The 21509-nt window shown below is 43.8% G+C and overlaps 1 protein-coding gene across 2 annotated transcripts in view; it reads left to right on the forward strand.

The window, feature by feature from the left end:
• Window positions 1–21302, forward strand: part of LOC143295097 (uncharacterized) — a 24492-nt gene extending 3190 nt beyond the window's left edge. The window contains exons 2-10 of one of the 2 annotated variants that reach the window (XM_076606660.1): window positions 185–328; window positions 2746–2829; window positions 4147–4226; window positions 6932–6985; window positions 8692–8784; window positions 12941–13071; window positions 18586–18676; window positions 19130–19219; window positions 21037–21302. In XM_076606660.1, coding sequence (XP_076462775.1) covers window positions 185–328; window positions 2746–2829; window positions 4147–4226; window positions 6932–6985; window positions 8692–8784; window positions 12941–13071; window positions 18586–18676; window positions 19130–19219; window positions 21037–21100 — 831 coding nt within the window. In that variant the 3' untranslated portion in view covers window positions 21101–21302. The remainder of the gene's footprint in view (window positions 1–184; window positions 329–2745; window positions 2830–4146; window positions 4227–6931; window positions 6986–8691; window positions 8785–12940; window positions 13072–18585; window positions 18677–19129; window positions 19220–21036) is intronic. The other variant, XM_076606661.1, reaches the window with a different exon arrangement.
• The last annotated feature ends 207 nt before the right edge of the window (window positions 21303–21509 follow it).

Consider the following 21509-nt stretch of genomic DNA (forward strand, 5'->3'; position numbering starts at 1 on the left):
TCCTTGGTCAGAGACGTAAGAGATATGACTGTGATGAAGGAGTGTGTGGATGTATTGACTAAGCGCGTTGGGTTACGCTGCTGGTCAGGCATCTGCTTGGCAGATGTGGTGTAGTGTTTAAGGATTTATCTGAAGGCAGTGATGCCTCCTTGAGCTACTGATACTGGATGCATGCATGTGGCAGGCCATTCCCTATCAGCTGTACCCCAGCTCTGACACTCGTCTGATCGTCCATCTGTCGCTGTGTGGACTGGGTCTGCTGCTGGCTGTCATCACCTTCATTGTGCAGCTGATCTCTCCAGCTCCCTACGGCAAACACGAAAACCAGGTGAAGCTGTACCTGTTCTGCAGTGTTTTGGTATTCTAATTCTGCAGTGTTGTTGGTCCTGTGCATGTTGTTTTTTCAGCCCCCCACCCCCTCCCTCCATCTCCCTTGACAGCAAGGTCATTGAATGATGATGGCAGGTTTAAAAAAAAAAAAAGAATTTCTCTTCTCAAGTGTGCTGTAGACTTGGAATTAAGAAAGATTGGAATCATAGGGCTTATGCCTTATTCTCATTACGGCATATCTTCAAGACTATTGTTCTCTGTCTTGACAAAAGTAGCAACTTGAACAGCAGATTTCCTGCCATCTACCGCCTTCACACAGGACACTGCAGCCTCCGAGCATACCTGAAGAGGATTGGAGTGGCAGCCACATCCCTATGTGATTGCGGCCAGGCTGACAAGACTCCATCCCATATTCTCCAAGACAGCCCCCTGTATGAGAAAATGCGGCAGCAGTCCTGGCCTCAACACCAAAGCTCAACACAAACCTCAACACCAAACTCTGGGGGACGGTAGCCGATCTTCGCCGGACGTCCGAGTTCGTGGCATCCCTCGGACATCGACCCTGACTGCGTAGCTGTCGAACGCAAAAGAAAGAAAGAAAGAAAAGAAAGAACAGCAGATTTCCAGTTTGTAATATTTGTAACGGTTGTGACTGTTTCCCTGTCCCGATTGCAGTCAAGAAGAGTTCTGGACCATAGCTTTGTTGAAATTATGCAAAATACATCAAAAGATGGTATGACAAAATTAGCTACAAATGCTTTTGACTTGAGGTCTGTCATTCAAACATTACCTTGTTGCTAGTTATAGGCTTTTCACATATAAATGTTTAACAAGTTTGCTGAATTTAGATATGAAAATGCAGGAAGCTTTAAGTTTTTTCTCTCTGTATGTTAATGCATGAACCTGCCATAGTCTGAATATATTATTTTACAACAACATTCTATGCTTCATAGTTTCCAGGTGATGAATATTAATTTAAAACTTAGCCATTTTCTGTGGGGGAGGGGAGTGTATGTGTGTGGGGGCAGTGTGTTTGTATGTGTGCATGTGTGAGATTTTTTATTCTTTTTTTTCTTTCTTTTTTTTGCTTTCAGATTTCTCTGTCTGTCTGTCTGTCTGTCTGTCTGTCTGTCTGTCTGTCTGTCTGTCTGTCTCTCTCTCTCTCTCTCTCTCTCTCTCTCACCTTCTCTCAAAAAAAAAAAAGAAAAGGAAAAACAACGAAAAAAGTTCTGATTTCTGGATATAAATGTGATCTCATTATGATCTTTGCATCATTTGTCAGATGCAATGGTGGGACACATTACAATGTAGATTTTATTTCTCTTTGGACATTCCTTGTAGTTCATCAGCATTTCTGCATTACACACATTTTGGTTATGGCTTTTTGGTGGCCAGTGTTTCCCCCTGTATTTTACTTTGTTTCAGTAATAAGTCACACACTTTGGTTTATTAATCGGCCCCCAGATCCCAGCCATAAACCTTTCATGTTACAAATTTCGGCCACTCCAACCTATGCTGCTATTCCCCACTGCAATGGCTAGGTACTAATGTAGAGCTCTGTCTTTGCTAGCATAAAAATGTCCTATTTTCATGTGCCTATGCAGCTTGCCAAAGCACCAGATGCATGCTGACCATTAAAAAAAAAACCCATTCTTTTAATAGTCACCGTCTTCCTTCGCAAGGCAGCCTGGTCATCCCCTTGATGATGATGATGATTTTGATGCTTGCGGCGTAGCACCTATCCTCGGTCCGAGACCAGGCTCTAAGCGCTTTAAAAACATTTGTATTTGTATTTCTTCTTATCACAACAGATTTCTCTGTGTGAAATTCGGGCTGCTCTCCCCAGGGAGAGCGCATCGCTACACTATAGCGCCACCCATTTTTTTTTGTATTTTTTCCTGCGTGCAGTTTTTTTTGTGTTTTTCCTATCTTAGTGGATTTTCTACAGAATTTTGCCAGGAACAACCCTTTTGTTGCCGTGGGTTCTTTTACGTGTGCTAAGTGGATGCTGCACACGGGACCTCGGTTTATCGTCTCATCTGGATGACTAGCGTCCAGACCACCACTCAAGGTCTAGTGGAGGGGGAGAAAATTTCAGCGGCCGAGCCGTGATTCGAACCAGCAAGCTCAGATTCTCTCGCTTCCCAGGCGGATGCGTTACCTCTAGGCCATCACTCCACATGGGGTCATTTGCACAACAAGCTGCCTACCTGGGTAGAGCCGACTGACGGCTGCCACTGGATGCTCATCATTCCCAGATTCTGTGATAGCTTCCTTCCTCTTAGAATGCCAAGACCTCAGCTTTGGGAATGAGAGAATATAACAGAAAGAAATGGAACAGTGTCTGTGTATAACGTGTATAGTGTGAATGACAACACAGAAAGATGACACTCCCCCCTTGGTGCTTGTGGGCAGGAAGCCAAGTGGGGGCCACCCATACCTCAGAGGCTGGGACACATTCTGTCAGACGCTCTTCCTGGCGTCCTGCTTTTCATTCTGGTAAGTGCCCTTTGGCTGTCTGTCGTTGTCTCCGGCATCGTAACTTTTCTTTTCTCTCATCACATTTCTGGGATACTGGTCCCCCATTTTTTTTTCTGCCCTGTCATCTTCACCATTTCAGTGGTATTACTCCCACAGCGCTCATTCCAGGTCTCTCTATTTAGGGGTGATATATTTATTTTATTTTTTGTTAAAGGATATTCCTATAGAGCGTAACCATAGAGCTTAGAGAGAACAGTGACACGGTGGAGATTTAAAACGAAGAAAGAAAAAAAAAAAGGTACATGTATAAAAACTGGTGTAAAAGATAAAACAGTGCTCAATTAATATAAAATACAAGGGCACACACACACACGTTTCCATCTGTAAATACCCCTGCCCATGCGCACGCACACACACGCACACACACACACACACACACACACACACAGAGCTCTAGGGGGTCCCTAAGGCAGGCAGGCCCGCTCCTCTCACCAAAGGCACCTGTTTACAGGTGGTCGAAGACAGGGAGGTAATGTCTGCATCAGGAGTCCCCACCCCCACCACCCCCGACCCCCTCTCCCCCGCCCCACCCACCCCTTCCCCCCTTGTTTTCCCTCAACTTCTCTGCAGACTTGAACCCCTAGGACTTCTGTTTAGTTTAAGAAAGAAGAAAAAAAGGGGTGGGGGGGGGGGAGGGTGTGTGTGGGTGTGTGTGTGTGTGTGTGGGGTTTCGCTGGGACTCTTTTACCATAAATCTATGGCATCCCAGACTTCCTTCAGAGAGTCACTGTGATGTTACACATTCTGATCAAATCTGCATGCCTACGCACGGACAGAAGCTAATGTTTACACTTAACGAGTTTGCTCTTGGGGCCGGCTCAGTAAACACATAGCTTGTGCTTTCCATTTTGAGTGCCTCAGGGATGAATATTGACGTGTTATTAGAACTCTTGCCTACTAGTTTCAGAGGGTTAACACAGCAGGCTCCTCACTGGCTGTCTGTGCTCCAGAAGAAGGAGAAGAAAAGACCACTCTTGGGGTGCATGCAGTGCGAATCATACACATCAAATAAGGACAGCATTGTTCATTTTTGTTTACACAAAATCACTTTATGTGAATGTTGAACTAATGTTAATTGTGTGTGTGTGGGGGGGGGGAGGGGGGTGTAGCTGTGTGTATGTGTATTTTCATATGTTATTTGTTTTCGTGAACGTTTGTCATTCATTTATGTGTGCATGAACTTATTTATTTGTGTGAGTATGTGTGCTTGTATGTGTACATGTATTATATGCATGCATCATGCATGTGTGCATATGTTTGAAAATTCGCTTCCAGGTGTTTGTATTCTATGGCGATCAAAGAGGGTTTGCCAACTTCACATTCCTGGGACTATTCCTGCTTCATTATGTACAAAGGTATGGACAGCACATCCAGTCAATGAATTGTTTCCCCACAAAACACTCATCTAAGAGTATAAGTACAAAAACGAAGCATGACACTGATTCTGGGTAAGCTTTTACATGCAAAACAAGCGAACCTTTTTGACTCACTTGTGTAAACAAAGTGAGTCTATGTTTTAACCCGGTGTTCGGTTGTCTGTGTGTGTGTGTGTGTGTGTGTCTCTGTGTGTGTATGTGTCTGTGTGTCCGTGGTAAACTTTAACATTGCCATTTTCTCTGCAAATACTTTGTCAGTTGACACCAAATTAGGCATAAAAATAGGAAAAATTCAGTTCTTTCCAGTCATCTTGTTTAAAAAAATCTTGCACCTCTGGGATGGGCACAAAAAAATAAAAAATGAAGCCTAATTATATGCAAACTGCATTTACTGTTACATTGATATTTTTTGTATTCTCTAAACTTGGCACTTTGATCTGATATTCTGACCCAACAACAAGAGCAGTCATTATTATCATTTTTTTGTTCAAACAGGAACTTCTTTTGCTAAGCATGGAAGTTTTATTTATTTTGCAAATGTTTTGGTGCAGACAGTAAAAAAGGGAAATTAATCTGTAATTAATGCTAGGGGACTTAATTCGCTTTAAACTGATCTTTCTCATCTTAAACATTACATTTTTAAATTATACTCAATACATAAAAAGCTTGGATTTTTTTTAAAGTGTATCACAAGTGAGTCTTGAAGGCCTTGCCTCTCTTGTTTTTCTTTATAATCTGTTGAAACATCCTGGCTGTCTATAGACCGCATGTTTTGATCATTATGATGTATTTGGCCATCAAACTGAGGCCTTCAGTCAGTCCACACTCCAGCTGTGTCTGCACTACCTGAAGAAGAGGCTGTCATCCAAGGATCAGACTGGTGAACCACTTTAGACACCGTTCTCTTCTTCTTCTTCTTCTTCTTCTGCGTTCATGGGCTGCAACTCCCACGTTCACTCATATGCACACGAGTGGGCTGTTGTGTATGACCGTTTTTACCCTGCCATGTTGGCAGCCATACTCTGCTTTCAGGGGTGTGCATGCTGGGTATGTTTTTGTTTCCATAACCCACCGAACGCTGACATGGATTACAAGATCTTTTACGTGCGTATTCAATATTCTGCTTGCATATACACACGAAGGGGGTTGAGGCACTAGCAGGTCTGCACATATGTTGACCAGGGAGATCAGAAAAACCTCCACCCTTTACCCACCAGGCGCCATCACCGGGATTCGAACCTGTACCCTCAGATTGAAAGTCCAATGCTTTAACCACTCGGCTATTGCGCCCGTGCAGACACTGTTCTCAACAGGACTGATTTTGACCATCCAAAGCGCAGCCTTTGCCTCACAAGATAGACTGGTACACCAATCAGTCAATCAGTTTCAGTTTCAGTAGCTCAAGGAGGCGTAACTGCGTTAGGACAAATCCATATACGCTACACCACATCTGCCAAGCAGATGCCTGAGCAGCAGCATAACCCAATGCGCTTAGTCAGGCCTTGAGAAAAAAAAGTGAATAAATAATAGATAAGCTTACATAAATAAATAAATAAATAAATAAATAATTATAATATAAAAAAAGTAGTAGTAACAATAATAATAATAAAAATAAAAAAATAAATAAATAAGACAACAATGATGATAAATAAGCAAATAAATGTAAAACATGAAGACACACATTCACACATACACCCACACATGCATAACAGATATGCACCAAACATGCAGTTTCACAGATGTGAAAGCACAGTCAAATACATATAAACGTACATGAGCTCCAACACACACACACACATACACACACACACACACACCACACATTACCCTGCACCTCCTCTACCCCCCTCCTCCACACACTGATTTCTAGTCTATGTGAGAATAAAAGAGGGAAACAACAAAGAGGAAAGATAAATTTACCCATCAGAAAACATGACATTTATCTTAAGAATTGTCTGATTTACAAACAGATTTCCTTGGATTTCTTCCACCAAAAAAAAGCTGGAAATGCTTTTACTATGTAACACTGTTCTGAGCATGAAAAAAAAACCCAATTAAGTATGCGGTTTTTTGCTGAATATCAGTACTGGAACAAAACGAGGTGCATAATATGGACATGCAGATACTTTTTTTTTTTTTCGTTTTTTTACACTGTTTCAAACACGTTTCCTCGCGTTTCAAAATACGATCAACTTAAACGTTACAGAATGAAGTCAGCTTCGGTTGCCTACTGTGACTTGCTGAAGTAAAGATATTTTCTGTTTTTCTGCAGACAGTCTCAGCCTTGGTTGTTCCTAGTCTCTGCCCTGTCTGTCTCGAAGAACTAGCGCGCTGTTGTATTCATGTTAATGAGTGATGCACTTCTTCTCCCTGAGAAGTATTGTTTCAGTTTCAGTACATGCCAAACTGATGTGTGTGTGTGTGTGTTTGTGTGTTTGTACATGTGTGTGTGTGTGTGTTTGTGTGCGTGTGTGTTTGTACATGTGTGTGTGTGTGTGTTTGTGTGCATGTGTGTTTGTACATGTATGTGTGTGTTTGTGTGCGTGTGTGTTTGTACATGTGTGTGTGTGTATGTGTGTGTGTGTGTGTTTGTACATGTGTGTGTGTGTGTTTGTACATGTGTGTGTGTGTGTGTGTGTGTGTGTGTGTGTGTGTGTTTGTGTGTGTGTGATATTCATCTACAGAGGTATCATCCATCCGTTGATCATGCGCTACAGGAATGCCACTGTTCCTATCGGGTAAGTAGTTGTTTTATTTTGTTGTTGTTGTTGTTGTCTTTATTGTTAGCTGTGTGCATGTGTGAGTATATGTAAAATATGCATATGCATCTGTGAATGTGTGAATATGCATGTGCATGTGTATCCCTGAGTGCACATACATGGGTACATATGGGTTTGCTGCACATATTTGTATGATCGTTTGCATGTAATTTGTGTGCAAGTCAGTCTCTATGTGTATGTGCTTGTGTGTATGTGCATGCTTATGTGCATGATGACATTGATCAAGACGCATGTCAAATTAGGATTTGGGTTTTTACTTTTCTTAAATAATTGGCCATCATGAGTTATAATGAAGGATTTGGTGGTAGAAATGTTTCATTATTGTTATTGTTATCATGGAGGGAGGGGGGGGGGGGGTTGTGTGCCTGTTGTTATAACTTACGGGTTCCTGTCAGCATTTTTTTTAGAGGTGGGTTTGTGTGCCTGTTGTTATAATTTACGGGTTCCTGTCAGCATTTTTTTTAGAGGGGGGTTTGTGTGCCTGTTGTTATAATTTATGGGTTCCTGTCAGCATTTTTTTTTAGAGGGGGGTTTGTGTGCCTGTTGTTATAACTTACGGGTTTCTGTCATCATAGTTTTTGGTTTTGTGTGCCTGTTGTTATAACTTACGGGTTCCTGTCAGCAATTTTTTGGGGGTGGGTTTTTTTTGTGCCTGTTGTTATAACTTACGGGTTCATGTCAGCATTTTTTTTTAGAGGGGGGTTTGTGTGCCTGTTGTTATAACTTACGGGTTCCTGTCAGCATTTTTTTGGGGGTGGGGGTTTTGTGTGCCTGTTGTTATAACTTACGGGTTCCTGTCAGCATTTTTTTTAGAGGGGGGTTTGTGTGCCTGTTGTTATAATTTATGGGTTCCTGTCAGCATTTTTTTTAGAGGGGGGTTTGTGTGCCTGTTGTTATAATTTATGGGTTCCTGTCAGCATTTTGTTTGGGTTTGTGTGCCTGTTGTTATAACTTACGGGTTCCTGTCAGCATTTTGTTTGGGTTTGTGTGCCAGTTGTTATAACTTACGGGTTCCTGTCAGCATTTTTTTAGAGGGGGGGTTTGTGTGCCTGTTGTTATAATTTACGGGTTCCTGTCAGCATTTTGTTTGGGTTTGTGTGCCTGTTGTTATAACTTACGGGTTCCTGTCAGCATTTTGTTTGGGTTTGTGTGCCTGTTGTTATAAACTTACGGGTTCCTGTCAGCATTTTTTGAGGGTGGGGTTTTGTGTGCCTGTTGTTATAACTTACGGGTTCCTGTCAGCATTTTGTTTGGGTTTGTGTGCCTGTTGTTATAAACTTACGGGTTCCTGTCAGCATTTTGGGGGGGGTGATGGTTTTGTGTGCCTGTTGTTATAACTTACGGGTTCCTGTCAGCATTTTTTGGGGGGTGGGGGTTTTGTGTGCCTGTTGTTATAACTTACGGGTTCCTGTCATCATAGTTTTTGGTTTTGTGTGCCTGTTGTTATAACTTACACGTTCCTGTCAGCATTTTATTTTTTGGTCTGTTACTACAGACTGCTACTTTGACCACCACCGCCACCACCACTACAACCACTGCTAAACTACCTTTGCTACAGTCTTCTACTACTACTACTACTACTACTACCACCACTGTTACTACAGACTGCTACTTTGACCGCCAGCACCAGTATTATGAGCAGTGTGTGTGCACGGTGTGTGCAGGATCACCCTGGGTGGCCTGGGGCCCAACTGCCTGTATCACTTCATCATAGCTGATCACGTGGGATCCGCCAGTTACCACGGCAACTATTACTAGTAAGTTCCCGTCAGTACCTTCATGTCATGATTATTAGAATGATAAGAAGAATGATAGGTTTACCAGCCGCCGTGGCAAAGTGGTTAGCGTCGCAGGCTGACGGCTGGGAGGACGCGGGTTCGAATCCCAGCAGAGGTGGGTTTTTCGGCCTGTGGCCGGCTCCTACCCAGAGTTGAGTGTGCTGTGGGCTTAAATGGGGAGACTGGGACCTCACAGTCGAGTGTCATCCACTTCAGGGATGCGTCTTTGGGTGTGTTGCTCTAATTACCTGACCAACACTGCAAGTGTCTGTATCTCTCAGGCTTGGTTAACGCTGGGATATCATTATGACAGGAAGCGTAGAGTACAGCCTTGTCACGCAGTCCCAAACCAAAATGGACCTCCATAGCAACATTATCATCGTCATCCTCCTTCATCATCATCAATATAAACAAAACAGTCTCAAAGTCTGTGGCCTTTCATGCCTTGCTCTCATGGTGACCTCAGTTTCAATACCCCTCCACTTCTGTGCTTGGGATGTCCTGTCAATGTCATCAGTGTTGGCAGATTCGTGAGGGGCTGTTGTTTGAGGGATGTGGTGGTGGTCTCCACTCTTGGGGGGACGCTCACTCAGTCTGGCTCCCCGACTAAGCCATTATTGTCATTAGTAGGGGGCTTAGTAGGTGGTGTCCTAAGTACGTTGAATCAGAATAGGCACCACTGAACACCAACGAAGTGACTCAGCAGCAGAGCAGGGTCTCCTCTGGTGTGTGGCCTCCTGGCAACCTAACATCAATGGTTCCCTGCAGACTGCTGATGTTGGAACTGACAGACGAACCCGGGTGTGGCCGTGTATGGGGAATCTAAATGAGCGGCGTGGGAGTAATGCCACTGAAACGGTGCAGATGATGGGGCAGCAAAAAAGAAAGAAAAAAAAAGAATGATAGGTTTATTTATGTAGCACTTAATTGCCACTTACCACAGCAGCTATTACTAGTAAGTACCGGTCAGTTCCTTTCACGTCATAATTATAATAATTATAAGGTAGGTATACTTTATGTAGCGCTTAATCAAACGATTCTTGCTCAAAGTTGAATTGTCCAGTTGGTTGTTTATTGTAGGTCCCCACATGAACCTCTTTTCAAATAATAATCTACAGAACTAGTGCATACAATATCCCGCTTTTCCCGTGCCCCCTCTCACACACACCCTTCCAATATTATGTTTTTTCTTTCTCCAGTCACTGACACTCACCCTCTCCATTTTACATTTTGTACTCTTAGTCTATCTTTTCCACATTCTGTTCTCTCTCTCTCTCTCTCTCTTAGTCCCCTCCCCCTTGCCCCCCTCTCCCCTCCACCTCAACTGCCCCCCTTTTCATCCGAATATGCAGAAATGTCGATTTCTAATTGATGGTAACAATCATCATCATTATGATAGAAACGATGATGATAATAATAATAATATCATTTATTTTCAGTCTAATATCATCATCATCTTTGATGAACAGACCATAAATGAATACACGAATGAGAGGATTTTGCTCAAAGCCTTTTATAATACAATAGTTCAAATAAACAGAGCTCTGCTACACGTTACAACATCGATCAAAACAAACAGGTTGGTCCAGCTACGTGAGCAAACATTCAAAATGATGACAAGGCACTGGACTGAATGTGTATTCAATGTCCATAGCAAACTGTGTATACTGTATACATAAACATACATGCATATACATGCCCATGATGGTAATGATAAAAATGATAGTAATAATAACAAGAGAGGCAAGGCCTTCATGACTCACTTGTGATACACTTTAAAAAAAATCCAAGCTTTTTATGTATTGAGTATAATTTCAAAATGTAATGTTTAAGATGAGAAAGATCAGTTTAAAGCAAATTAAGTCCCCTAGCATTAATTACAGAGTAATTTCCCTTTTTTTTACCAGCTGCACCAAAACGTTTGCAAAATAAATAAAACTTCCATGCTTAGCAAAAGAAGTTCCTGTTTGAACAAAAAATGATAAAAATGACTGCTCTTGTTGTTGTGTCAGAATATCAGTTCAAAGTGCCAAGTTTAAAGAATACACAAAATATCAATATAACAGTAAATGCAGTTTGCATGTAATTAGGCTTCTTTTTTTAAATTTTTTGTGCCCATCCCAGAGGTGCAATATTGTTTTAAACAAGATGACTGGAAAGAACTGAATTTTTCCTATTTTTATGCCAAATTTGGTGTCAACTGACAAAGTATTTGCAGAGAAAATGTCAATGTTAAAGTTTACCATGCAGTACAATACAATACAGTGCAGTATATCGCAGTACAATGAAAATACAACCCAGCACAAATGCAACGCAACAGAAACACATCACAATGCAGCTTAATATAAAAACAAAATGCTGGCACAATACAGTACAAGGACAAGACAATACAACACAACACCGTACTGAACAGAGGGTTTTAGGACAGTCGGCGTTGGGATGGTTCCCAAAGGCCAGCCAGCCCACAAGGCTGCAGCACTAAGAGCCAGCACAATTTTGCCTCCTAGTTTGAGAGTCATAGTCCTTCGCAAAAGACTAAGCTGTAAATGATTTCCCATTGATAATACAGCTCTCACTTTGCTGTTGGCCCAAATGTAAACTTATGTCAATCTGTGATATAAGCCGAGTGTTGGGCCAAGTACTGAACAACGCAGTGCAACACAGCACAGTACTGAACAATGCAATGCAACGCAGCACAAAAAACCAAAAATCCAGTACAGCACAGCACAACATAGCATTAACACAGCATAATAGAACACAGTACGAAACAAATCACAACGCACAGCACAACACCACACATTAAAGCACAACAACAGTACGACACAGCATAACAACACAACATACAACAGTACAACACAACACAACAAAAACAACAAAACACGCAGCACGGCACAACACCTCAAAACTCGGTAGAACACATCAACAACACAACACCGCATTACGCAGAACAGCACCACAGTACAGCAACAACACAACACAGCATTACACAATACAACACAGTACAACACCACAACACAGCATTACACAATACAACACAGTACAACACCACAACACAGCATTACACAATACAACACAGTACAACAACACAACACAGCATTACACAATACAACACAGTACAACACCACAACACAGCATTACACAATACAACACAGTACAACACCACAACACCCCAGTACGACAACAACACAACACAGCATTACACAATACAACACAGTACAACACCACAACACAGCATTACACAATACAACACAGTACAACACCACAACACCCCAGTACGACAACAACACAACACAGCATTACACAATACAACACAGTACAACAACACAACACCCCAGTACGACAACAACACAACACACCATTACACAGTACAACTCAGTACAACACCACAATACCACAGTACAACAACAACACAACACAGCATTACACAATACAACACAGTACAACACCACAACACCACAGTACCACAACAACACAACACAGCATTACACAATACAACACAGTACAACACCACAACACCACAGTACCACAACAACACAACACAGCATTACACAATACAACATAGTACAACACCACAGTACAACAACACAACACGGCATTACGCAATACAACACAGCACAACAACACAGTACGACAACAACACAACACAGCATTACACAATACAACACAGTACAACACCACAGTACAACAACACAACACGGCATTACGCAATACAACACAACACAACAACACAGTACGACAACAACACAACACAACATTACACAATACAACACAGTACAACAGCACAACAACGCAGTACGACAACAACACAACATTACACAATACAACACAGTACAACAGCACAACAACACAAGCAAAACACCACCACAGTGCAACAACAGCACAAGACAGCATTACACAGTACAACACAGTACAACAGCACAACAACACAAGCAAAACACCACCACAGTACATCAACAACGACACAACACAGCATTACACAACAACACAGGCAAAACACCACCACAGTACATCAACAACGACACAACACAGCATTACACAATACAACACAGTACAACACCACAGGACAATAACAGCACAACAACAACAACAACAACAACAACACAACACAGTCTGTACGATGACGCCTTTTTTTCAGTGACCCTCGCTTCCTGCTGGGCGTGGTGCTGTACCTGGTGGGCTACGTGATTAACCGCTGGGCCGACTGGAAGCTCCGCTCCCTGAGGAATGTCAGAGGTGACCACCATCATTTCCCTGACCAGCCCGAGGGTGGGTGTACCCACGGCGCCCCCCTCATTCTGTCCCGGTGTTTTTTTTGACTCGCACTCCTCTTGTCTTTGGACCTTCCGCTTGTGTTGTGTTTGTGTTGGGTTGTGGTATGTTAGTGTTGTGTCATGATGTATTGGTGTTGTGTTGTGTTGTGTTATATTATTGTTGTGTCATGATGTATTGGTGTTGTGTTGTGTTTGTGTTGTGTTGTGTTATATTAGTGTTGTGTCATGATGTATTGGTGTTGTGTTGTGTTATGTTAGTGTTGTGTCATGATCTATTGGTGTAGTGTTGTGTTTGTGTTGTGTTGTGTCATATTAGTGTTGTGTCATGATGTATTAGTGTCATGTTGCGTTTGTGTTGTGTTGTGTTATATTAGTGTTGTGCCATGTTGTATTGGTGTTGTGTTGTATTAGTGTTGTGTTGTGTTGTGTTATATTAGTGTTGTGTCATGTTGTATTGGTGTTGTATTGTATTGTTTTATATTAGTGTTGTGTCATGTTGTATTGGTGTTGTGTTGCGTTTGTGTTGTGTTGCGTTTGTGTTGTGTTGTGTTGTGTTATGTTGTATTGGTGTTGTGTTGTGTTAGTGTTGTGTCATGTTGTATTGGTGTTGTGTTGTGTTATATTAGTGTTGTGTCATGTTGTATTGGTGTTGTGTTATATTAGTGTTGTGTCATGTTGTATTGGTGTTGTGTTATATTAGTGTTGTGTCATGTTGTATTGGTGTTGTGTTAGTGTTGCCTTGTGTTTGTGTTGTATTAGTGTTGTGTTGCATTTGTGTTGTATTAGTGTTGTGTGTTGTATTAGTGTTGTGTTGCGCTTGTGTTGCATTGCATTTGTGTTGTGTTGCATTAGTGTTGTGTTGTATTAGTGTTGTATTAGTGTTGTGTTGCGTTTATGTTGTATTCAATTAGTGTTGTGTTGCGCTTGTGTTGTGTTGCATTTGTGTTGTGTTGTATTAGTGTGTTGTGTTTGTGTTGTTATTCAGTACTGGCGTGTGAGTCTGTTTTTGTGTGCATGTGTGTGTGTGTGTGTGTGTGAGAGAGAGAGAGAGAGAGAGAGAGAGACAGTATGTGTGTGAACAAGTGTTTGTGAATCAGTGTGTGCTTGTCTCTGTGTTTGTGTCGTATGTTTGAAAGAGCCTGTGCATGAGTGTTTGTGTGTCGTGTGTGTGAATACATGTTTGTTTGTTTGTGTGTATGCTTGTTTGTGTGTCTTTGTGTATGCTTCTTTGCATCTGGTGTCCGTGCGCATGTCCCCACTTTCTGTTTCACTTCCACACCTCAACCACCCACTTTCTGTTTCACTTCCACACCTCAACCACCCACTTTCTGTTTCACTCCCCACACCTCAACCACCCACTTTCAGTTTCACTCCCCACACCTCAACCACCCACTTTCAGTTTTACTCCCCACACCTCAACCACCCACTTTCAGTTTCACTCCCCACACCTCAACCACCCACTCCCCACACCTCAACCACCCACTCCCTACACCTCAACCACCCACTTTCAGTTTCACTCCCCACACCTCACTCTCCACACTTCAACCACCCACTTTCAGTTTCACTCCCCACACCTCAACCACCCACTTTCAGTTTCACTCCCCACACCTCAACCACCCACTTTCAGTTTCACTCCCCACACCTCAACCACCCACTCCCCACACCTCAACCACCCACTTTCAGTTTCACTCCCCACACCTCAACCACCCACTCCCCACACCTCAACCACCCACTCCCCACACCTCAACCACCCACTTTCAGTTTCACTCCCCACACCTCAACCACCCACTCCCCACACCTCAACCACCCACTTTCAGTTTCACTCCCCACACCTCAACCACCCACTTTCAGTTTCACTCCCCACACCTCAACCACCCACTCCCTACACCTCAACCACCCACTTTCAGTTTCACTCCCCACACCTCACTCCCCACACCTCAACCACCCACTTTCAGTTTCGCTCCCCACACCTCAACCACCCACTTTCAGTTTCACTCCCCACACCTCAACCACCCACTTTCAGTTTCACTCCCCACACCTCAACCACCCACTCCCCACACCTCAACCACCCACTTTCAGTTTCACTCCCCACACCTCAACCACCCACTTCCAGTTTCACTCCCCACACCTCAACCACCCACTTTCTGTTTCACTCCCCACACCTCAACCACCCACTTTCTGTTTCACTCCCCACACCTCAACCACCCACTTTCTGTTTCACTTCCCACACCTCAACCACCCACTTTCTGTTTCACTCCCCACACCTCAACCACCCACTTTCAGTTTCACTCCCCACACCTCACTCTCCACACTTCAACCACCCACTTTCAGTTTCACTCCCCACACCTCAACCACCCACTTTCAGTTTCACTCCCCACACCTCAACCACCCACTTTCAGTTTCACTCCCCACACCTCAACCACCCACTCCCCACACCTCAACCACCCACTCCCCACACCTCAACCACCCACTTTCAGTTTCACTCCCCACACCTCAACCACCCACTCCCCACACCTCAACCACCCACTTTCAGTTTCACTCCCCACACCTCAACCACCCACTTTCAGTTTCACTCCCCACACCTCAACCACCCACTCCCTACACCTCAACCACCCACTTTCAGTTTCACTCCCCACACCTCACTCTCCACACTTCAACCACCCACTTTCAGTTTCACTCCCCACACCTCAACCACCCACTTTCAGTTTCACTCCCCACACCTCAACCACCCACTTTCAGTTTCACTCCCCACACCTCAACCACCCACTTTGTTTCACTTCCCACACCTCAACCACCCACTTTCTGTTTCACTCCCCACACCTCAACCACCCACTTTCTGTTTCACTTCCCACACCTCAACCACCCACTTTCAGTTTCACTCCCCACACCTCAACCACCCACTTTCTGTTTCACTCCCCACACCTCAACCACCCACTTTCAGTTTCACTCCCCACACCTCACTCTCCACACTTCAACCACCCACTTTCAGTTTCACTCCCCACACCTCAACCACCCACTTTCAGTTTCACTCCCCACACCTCAACCACCCACTTCCAGTTTCACTCCCCACACCTCAACCACCCACTTTCTGTTTCACTCCCCACACCTCAACCACCCACTTTCTGTTTCACTCCCCACACCTCAACCACCCACTTTCTGTTTCACTTCCCACACCTCAACCACCCACTTTCTGTTTCACTCCCCACACCTCAACCACCCACTTTCTGTTTCACTCCCCACACCTCAACCACCCACTTTCAGTTTCACTCCCCACACCTCTACCACCCACTCCCACGTCCACCCGCCTCTTCACCTATGATAATGCTGAATCATCAGCTGACCAATGAAGTGACCACCCACCACCTATCCCTGACCCCAGTCCTGCTTCATTGCTGTACATAACTGACCATCCATCCATCTCCAATCATGTCCTCCACACGACCTCCCTACCTTCCTTCCTACCTCCTTCCCAGCTCATCTGCACTGTATGATAATTGGTCATGTCTGGCTGTGACTATCAGAACAGCAGAGGAGGCAGCTGCTGTTCCAACTATCTGGGCTAAAATTTGATTGCGGTGGAGTGTCTTGCTCAAGTTACATCACCGATCTCTCTCGGACATGAGGGGCTTTAGGACAGTCCGGCGTTTGGATGGTCCCCAGTGGCCAACTAGCCCCCAAGGCTGCAGCACTAAGAGCTAGTGCCTTCTAGTTTGAGAGTCATGGTACTTCACAAAAAAGACAAAGCTGTGAATTCCTTATAATATTAGTATCACTGTTATTAAATGAATTCTTGTTGCAGTGGAGGAACCATTGATAGTGCGGCTAGGCATCTGCTTAGCAGATTTGGTGTAGCATATGACGGGCGCAATAGCCGAGTGGTTGAAGCGTTGGACTGTCAATCTGAGGGTCCCGGGTTCGAATCACGGTGACGGCGCCTGGTGGGTAAAGGGTGGAGATTTTTACGATCTCCCAGGTCAACATATGTGCAGACCTGCTAGTGCCTGTATCCCCTTCGTGTGTATATGCAAGCAGAAGATCAAATATGCACGTTAAGGTTGTAATCCATGTCAGCGTTCGGTGGGTTATGGAAACAAGAACATACCCAGCATGCACACCCCCGAAAACGGAGTATGGCTGCCTACATGGCGGGGTAAAAACGGTCATACACGTAAAAGCCCACTCGTGTGTATACGAGTGAACGCAGAAGAAGAAGAGAAGAAGAAGAGGTGTAGCATATATGGACTTGTCCAAACGCTGTGATGCCTCCTTGAGTAACTGAACTGAACTATTTACTGGCCCAACTGTAAGCTCATGTCAGTCTTTGACATAAGGCAAGTGTTTAGGCCACCCAGTCTACTTTACAAGCAAGCTAGCAAATTCACTGACATACCAGATAGCCTTTTCTTTTTTAGTGGTAGTGATTTGTTGACAGATTGACCGGTGTGTGACTGATTGACCGAATGATTGAAAAGGGCTCAGCAGACGTGATGAGCTTTTTCACACCAGTCTATAAACCCAGCATGCTGACTACAGCTTATGGTTATTAACTCTCTCCATACAAACGGCGACAGAGACGACGCTAACAGCGTTTCACCCCAATTATCATCATCAAAATATTGCAAGCGAAAGGCTCTTATACTGAAGAGGTGAATGTTGACAAAGAATACCACAATTCTGACGACGGAAACTAAAGGTTGGGTCATTCAGACACCCACTGGACATCCGAGGGGTCTGTGTAGAGGAGAAGAGAGGACTGGCCGTACTAAGTGAGTTAACTGACATGATTGTATGGAACAGTAAACAGTATTTCCCCCAAGCTTTCAGAGCTTTATCTGTTGAAATCATTTGTTGTAACTGTTGGAAATATGTTTATGTTTGTGTGGAGTTGTTATTTTTTTTCCGAGTATTTGAGTGTGTTTGTTTTTGTATATGTGTGTGAGGCATACAGAGCATGTGTTCAAGTGTATTTGTTTTTAATGATTACACTTTTACAATATATATATATATATATATGTGTGTGTGTGTGTGTGTGTGTGTGTGTGTGTGTGTGTATAAATATATATATATTCTTTTAAACCATTTATTGTGACGGTACTGTTGGAAATTTTCTTACAATAGGATGATGATACTATATATGCATGCATGTGTGGAGTGTATTAGAGTGAGTGAGTGTGTGTGGTATGGAGGGGGGGGGGAGGGGTGTGATGTTTGTGTGCTTCTGTTTTTAATCACACTGTTGGTTTTCTCCCCTTTTTTTTTTTTTAAATTAACTCATGGGAAATTATGCTTTTACAAATGAGGGTAGGTGAAGGGGACCCCGCTACACTGACACCATCGCAATGACGACACGCTAAGATGAGCAGGAGAACTGCTAGTTTTCATGTGTTTGCCATAGATTTAACTTTTTTTTTTTTGTGAGCATGACGCTGAGTGAACTGAGCCAGCCAGCCACTGGCAGAAACCTACCAAAGTTTGTTTTATTAAAGAGATGATATAAAACCGGTTTCAGGAACCAACGGGTACTACATTCCATACGGCGGACTGTTTGAGTTGGTATCCTGTCCAAACTACTTTGGGGAGCTCCTGGAATGGGTGGGATGGTGAGTGTTCCTGTCTGTCTGTCTGTCTGTCTGCCTGTCTGTCTGTCTGTCTGTCTGCTTTGCATCACATTTTTTCTCCTCCTCCATCGTCATCATCATCATCATCGTCGTCATCATTCATGGCTGCAGTTCCCACAATGACCTGTATGCGTGTGCGGGTGGGCTTTTATGTGTTTGACAATTTTTACCCTGTGTGTGTGTGTGTGTGTGACGATGTGTGTGTGTGTGTGTGTGTGTGACGATGTGTGTGTGTGTGTGTGTGTGTGACGATGTGTGTGTGTGTGTGTGTGTGTGTGACGATGTGTGTGTGTGTGTGTGTGTGTGTGTGTGTGTGTGTGTGTGTGACGATGTGTGTGTGTGTGTGTGTGTGACGATGTGTGTGTGTGTGTGTGTGACGATGTGTGTGTGTGTGTGTGTGTGTGTGTGACGATGTGTGTGTGTGTGTGTGTGCAGGACAGTAGCCACCTGGTCCCTGTCAGGACTGGTGTGGACGCTGTTCTCCGCTGCCACCTTCGTCCCCCGCTCCCGCCACAACCACGCTTGGTGAGCTCCCCTTGCCTGTCTCTCTGTCTCGCTTCCCCCTCCTCTCTCTCTCTCACTCTCTCTGTCTCTGTCTGTCTGTCTGTCTCTCTCTGTCTGCCCTGGGGCTATGGCCATATATGAATATATCATCTCAATCTCATTCAGTCAATCTCTCTCTCTGCCCTCTATATACAGACATGTCCCACCATCCCAATTATTCCATATTTGTTTAAAAAAAAAAAAAAAAAAAAAAAAAATTGTTGGGGTGGTTGGGGGGAGCGGAGTTGCACATGGCTGGTTTCTGTAGACAGTCACAGCTGCAGTTCAGAAACACATACTGTTAGAACTGGAAATTCAGAAACAGGCTGCGGAATGAATCAGCGAAAAATGAACATGGTGACGACGGGCGCAATAGCCGAGTGGTTAAAGCGTTGGACTTTCAATCTGAGGGTCCCGGGTTCGAATCACGGTGACGGCGCCTGGTGGGTAAAGGGTGGAGATTTTTTACGATCTCCCAGGTCAACATATGTGCAGACCTGCCAGCGCCTGAACCCCCTTCGTGTGTAAATGCATGCAGAAGATCAAATACGCACGTTAAAGATCCTGTAATCCATGTCAGCGTTCGGTGGGTTATGGAAACAAGAACATACCCACAGCATGCACACCCCCGAAAGTGGAGTATGGCTGCCTACATGGTGGGGTAAAAACGGTCATGCACGTAAAAGCCCACTCGTGTACATGCGAGTGAACGTGGGAGTTGCAGCCCACGAACGCAGAAGAAGAAGAAGAGGAGAAGAGAACATGGTGACAAAAAGGAACTGGAGGATGCTTACGTCAGATCTCTTTGTTCTTTGCAGATGTAGCCACCATTTAATTTTCATCTTGCACACATGCTAATGTTTAAAGTAAATGACATTGTCAGAGGTGGTCATTGGGTGTGTATGTGTGGCAGTGCTTTTTTGACTCACTTGTGTAAACAAAGTGAGTCTATGTTTTAACCTGGTGTTCGGTTGTCTGTGTGTGTGTGTGTCCGTGTGTCTTTGTGTCTGTGGTAAACTTTAACATTGACATTTTCTCTGCAAATACTTTGTCAGTTGACACCAAATTAGGCATAAAAATAGGAAAAATTCAGTTCTTTCCGGTCATCTTGTTTAAAACAATATTGCACCTCTGGGATGGGCACACAAAAATAAAAAATGAAGCCTAATTATATGCAAACTGCATTTACTGTTATATTTATATTTTTTGTATTCTCTAAACTTGGCACTTCGATCTGATATTCAGACCCAACAACAAGAGCAGTCATTATTATCATTTTTTGTTCGAACAGGGACTTCTTTTGCTAAGCATGGAAATTTTATTTATTTTGCATACGTTTTGGTGCAGATAGTAAAAAAGGGAAATTACTCTGTAATTAATGCTAAGGGACTTAATTTGCTTTAAACTGATCTTTCTCATCTTAAACATTACATTTTGAAATTATACTCAGTACATAAAAAGCTTGGATTTTTTTAAAAAAGTGTATCACAAGTGAGTCTTGAAGGCCTTGCCTCTCTTGTTTAAATTTGTTTTGGTTTGTATAATGTGCTGTTCTAAGACTGTGGGTGTATTGTCAATTTTGGTTTGTGCCTGATTTTTGAAACCTGTAGTACTGACAGTCAGACTCGTGGGGTAGGCTTGTCTGCACTTAGTCATAGTTAATACAAGTTGATTAACAAATAGTAAAGAGTGGTAACTCTCTCCATAAACAAGGTGTATGTGTGTGTGTGTCTATGCGCGCGCGCGTGTGTGCGTGTATGTGTGTGTGTGTGTGTGTGTGTGTGTTGTATGCCCGACAGGTACAAGCAGCAGTTTGAGCTGTACCCTCCCAACAGAAAAGCCTTGATCCCCTTCCTCCTGTGACGACGACGACGACAAGGACTGAACGTTGACCTTTCCACCCTGCATGGGGGTGGGGTGTGGGCGTGGTGGAGGAGACGTCAGCAGACACACACGGCCCGGGTGGTTGGATTTTTAGGGAAGAATGGACCTGGGTTTCCATGACTGGCGTCGTTTTCCTGTTGCCTGCCAACAACACACTGGGCCTCGCACAACAGGGGGGGGGGGGGGGAACACTCCGCTCTGATGCTCAAACCTTCAATCATGCTGTGGAAACTGGGTTCTGTTGTCTGTTGTGGAAACTGGGATTGATCATTGCCAACGGAAATTTGTGATTGATCATTGCCAACCATTTGGAATACACCATGTGTGTGTGTGTGGGGGGGGGGGGGGGGGGTAGGGGGGGGGGTCATTTGCCTTCTACATATCTTAC

This window comes from Babylonia areolata, chromosome 20 (assembly GCF_041734735.1).
Source record: "Babylonia areolata isolate BAREFJ2019XMU chromosome 20, ASM4173473v1, whole genome shotgun sequence".
NCBI classification, from domain to species: Eukaryota; Metazoa; Mollusca; class Gastropoda; order Neogastropoda; family Buccinidae; genus Babylonia; species Babylonia areolata.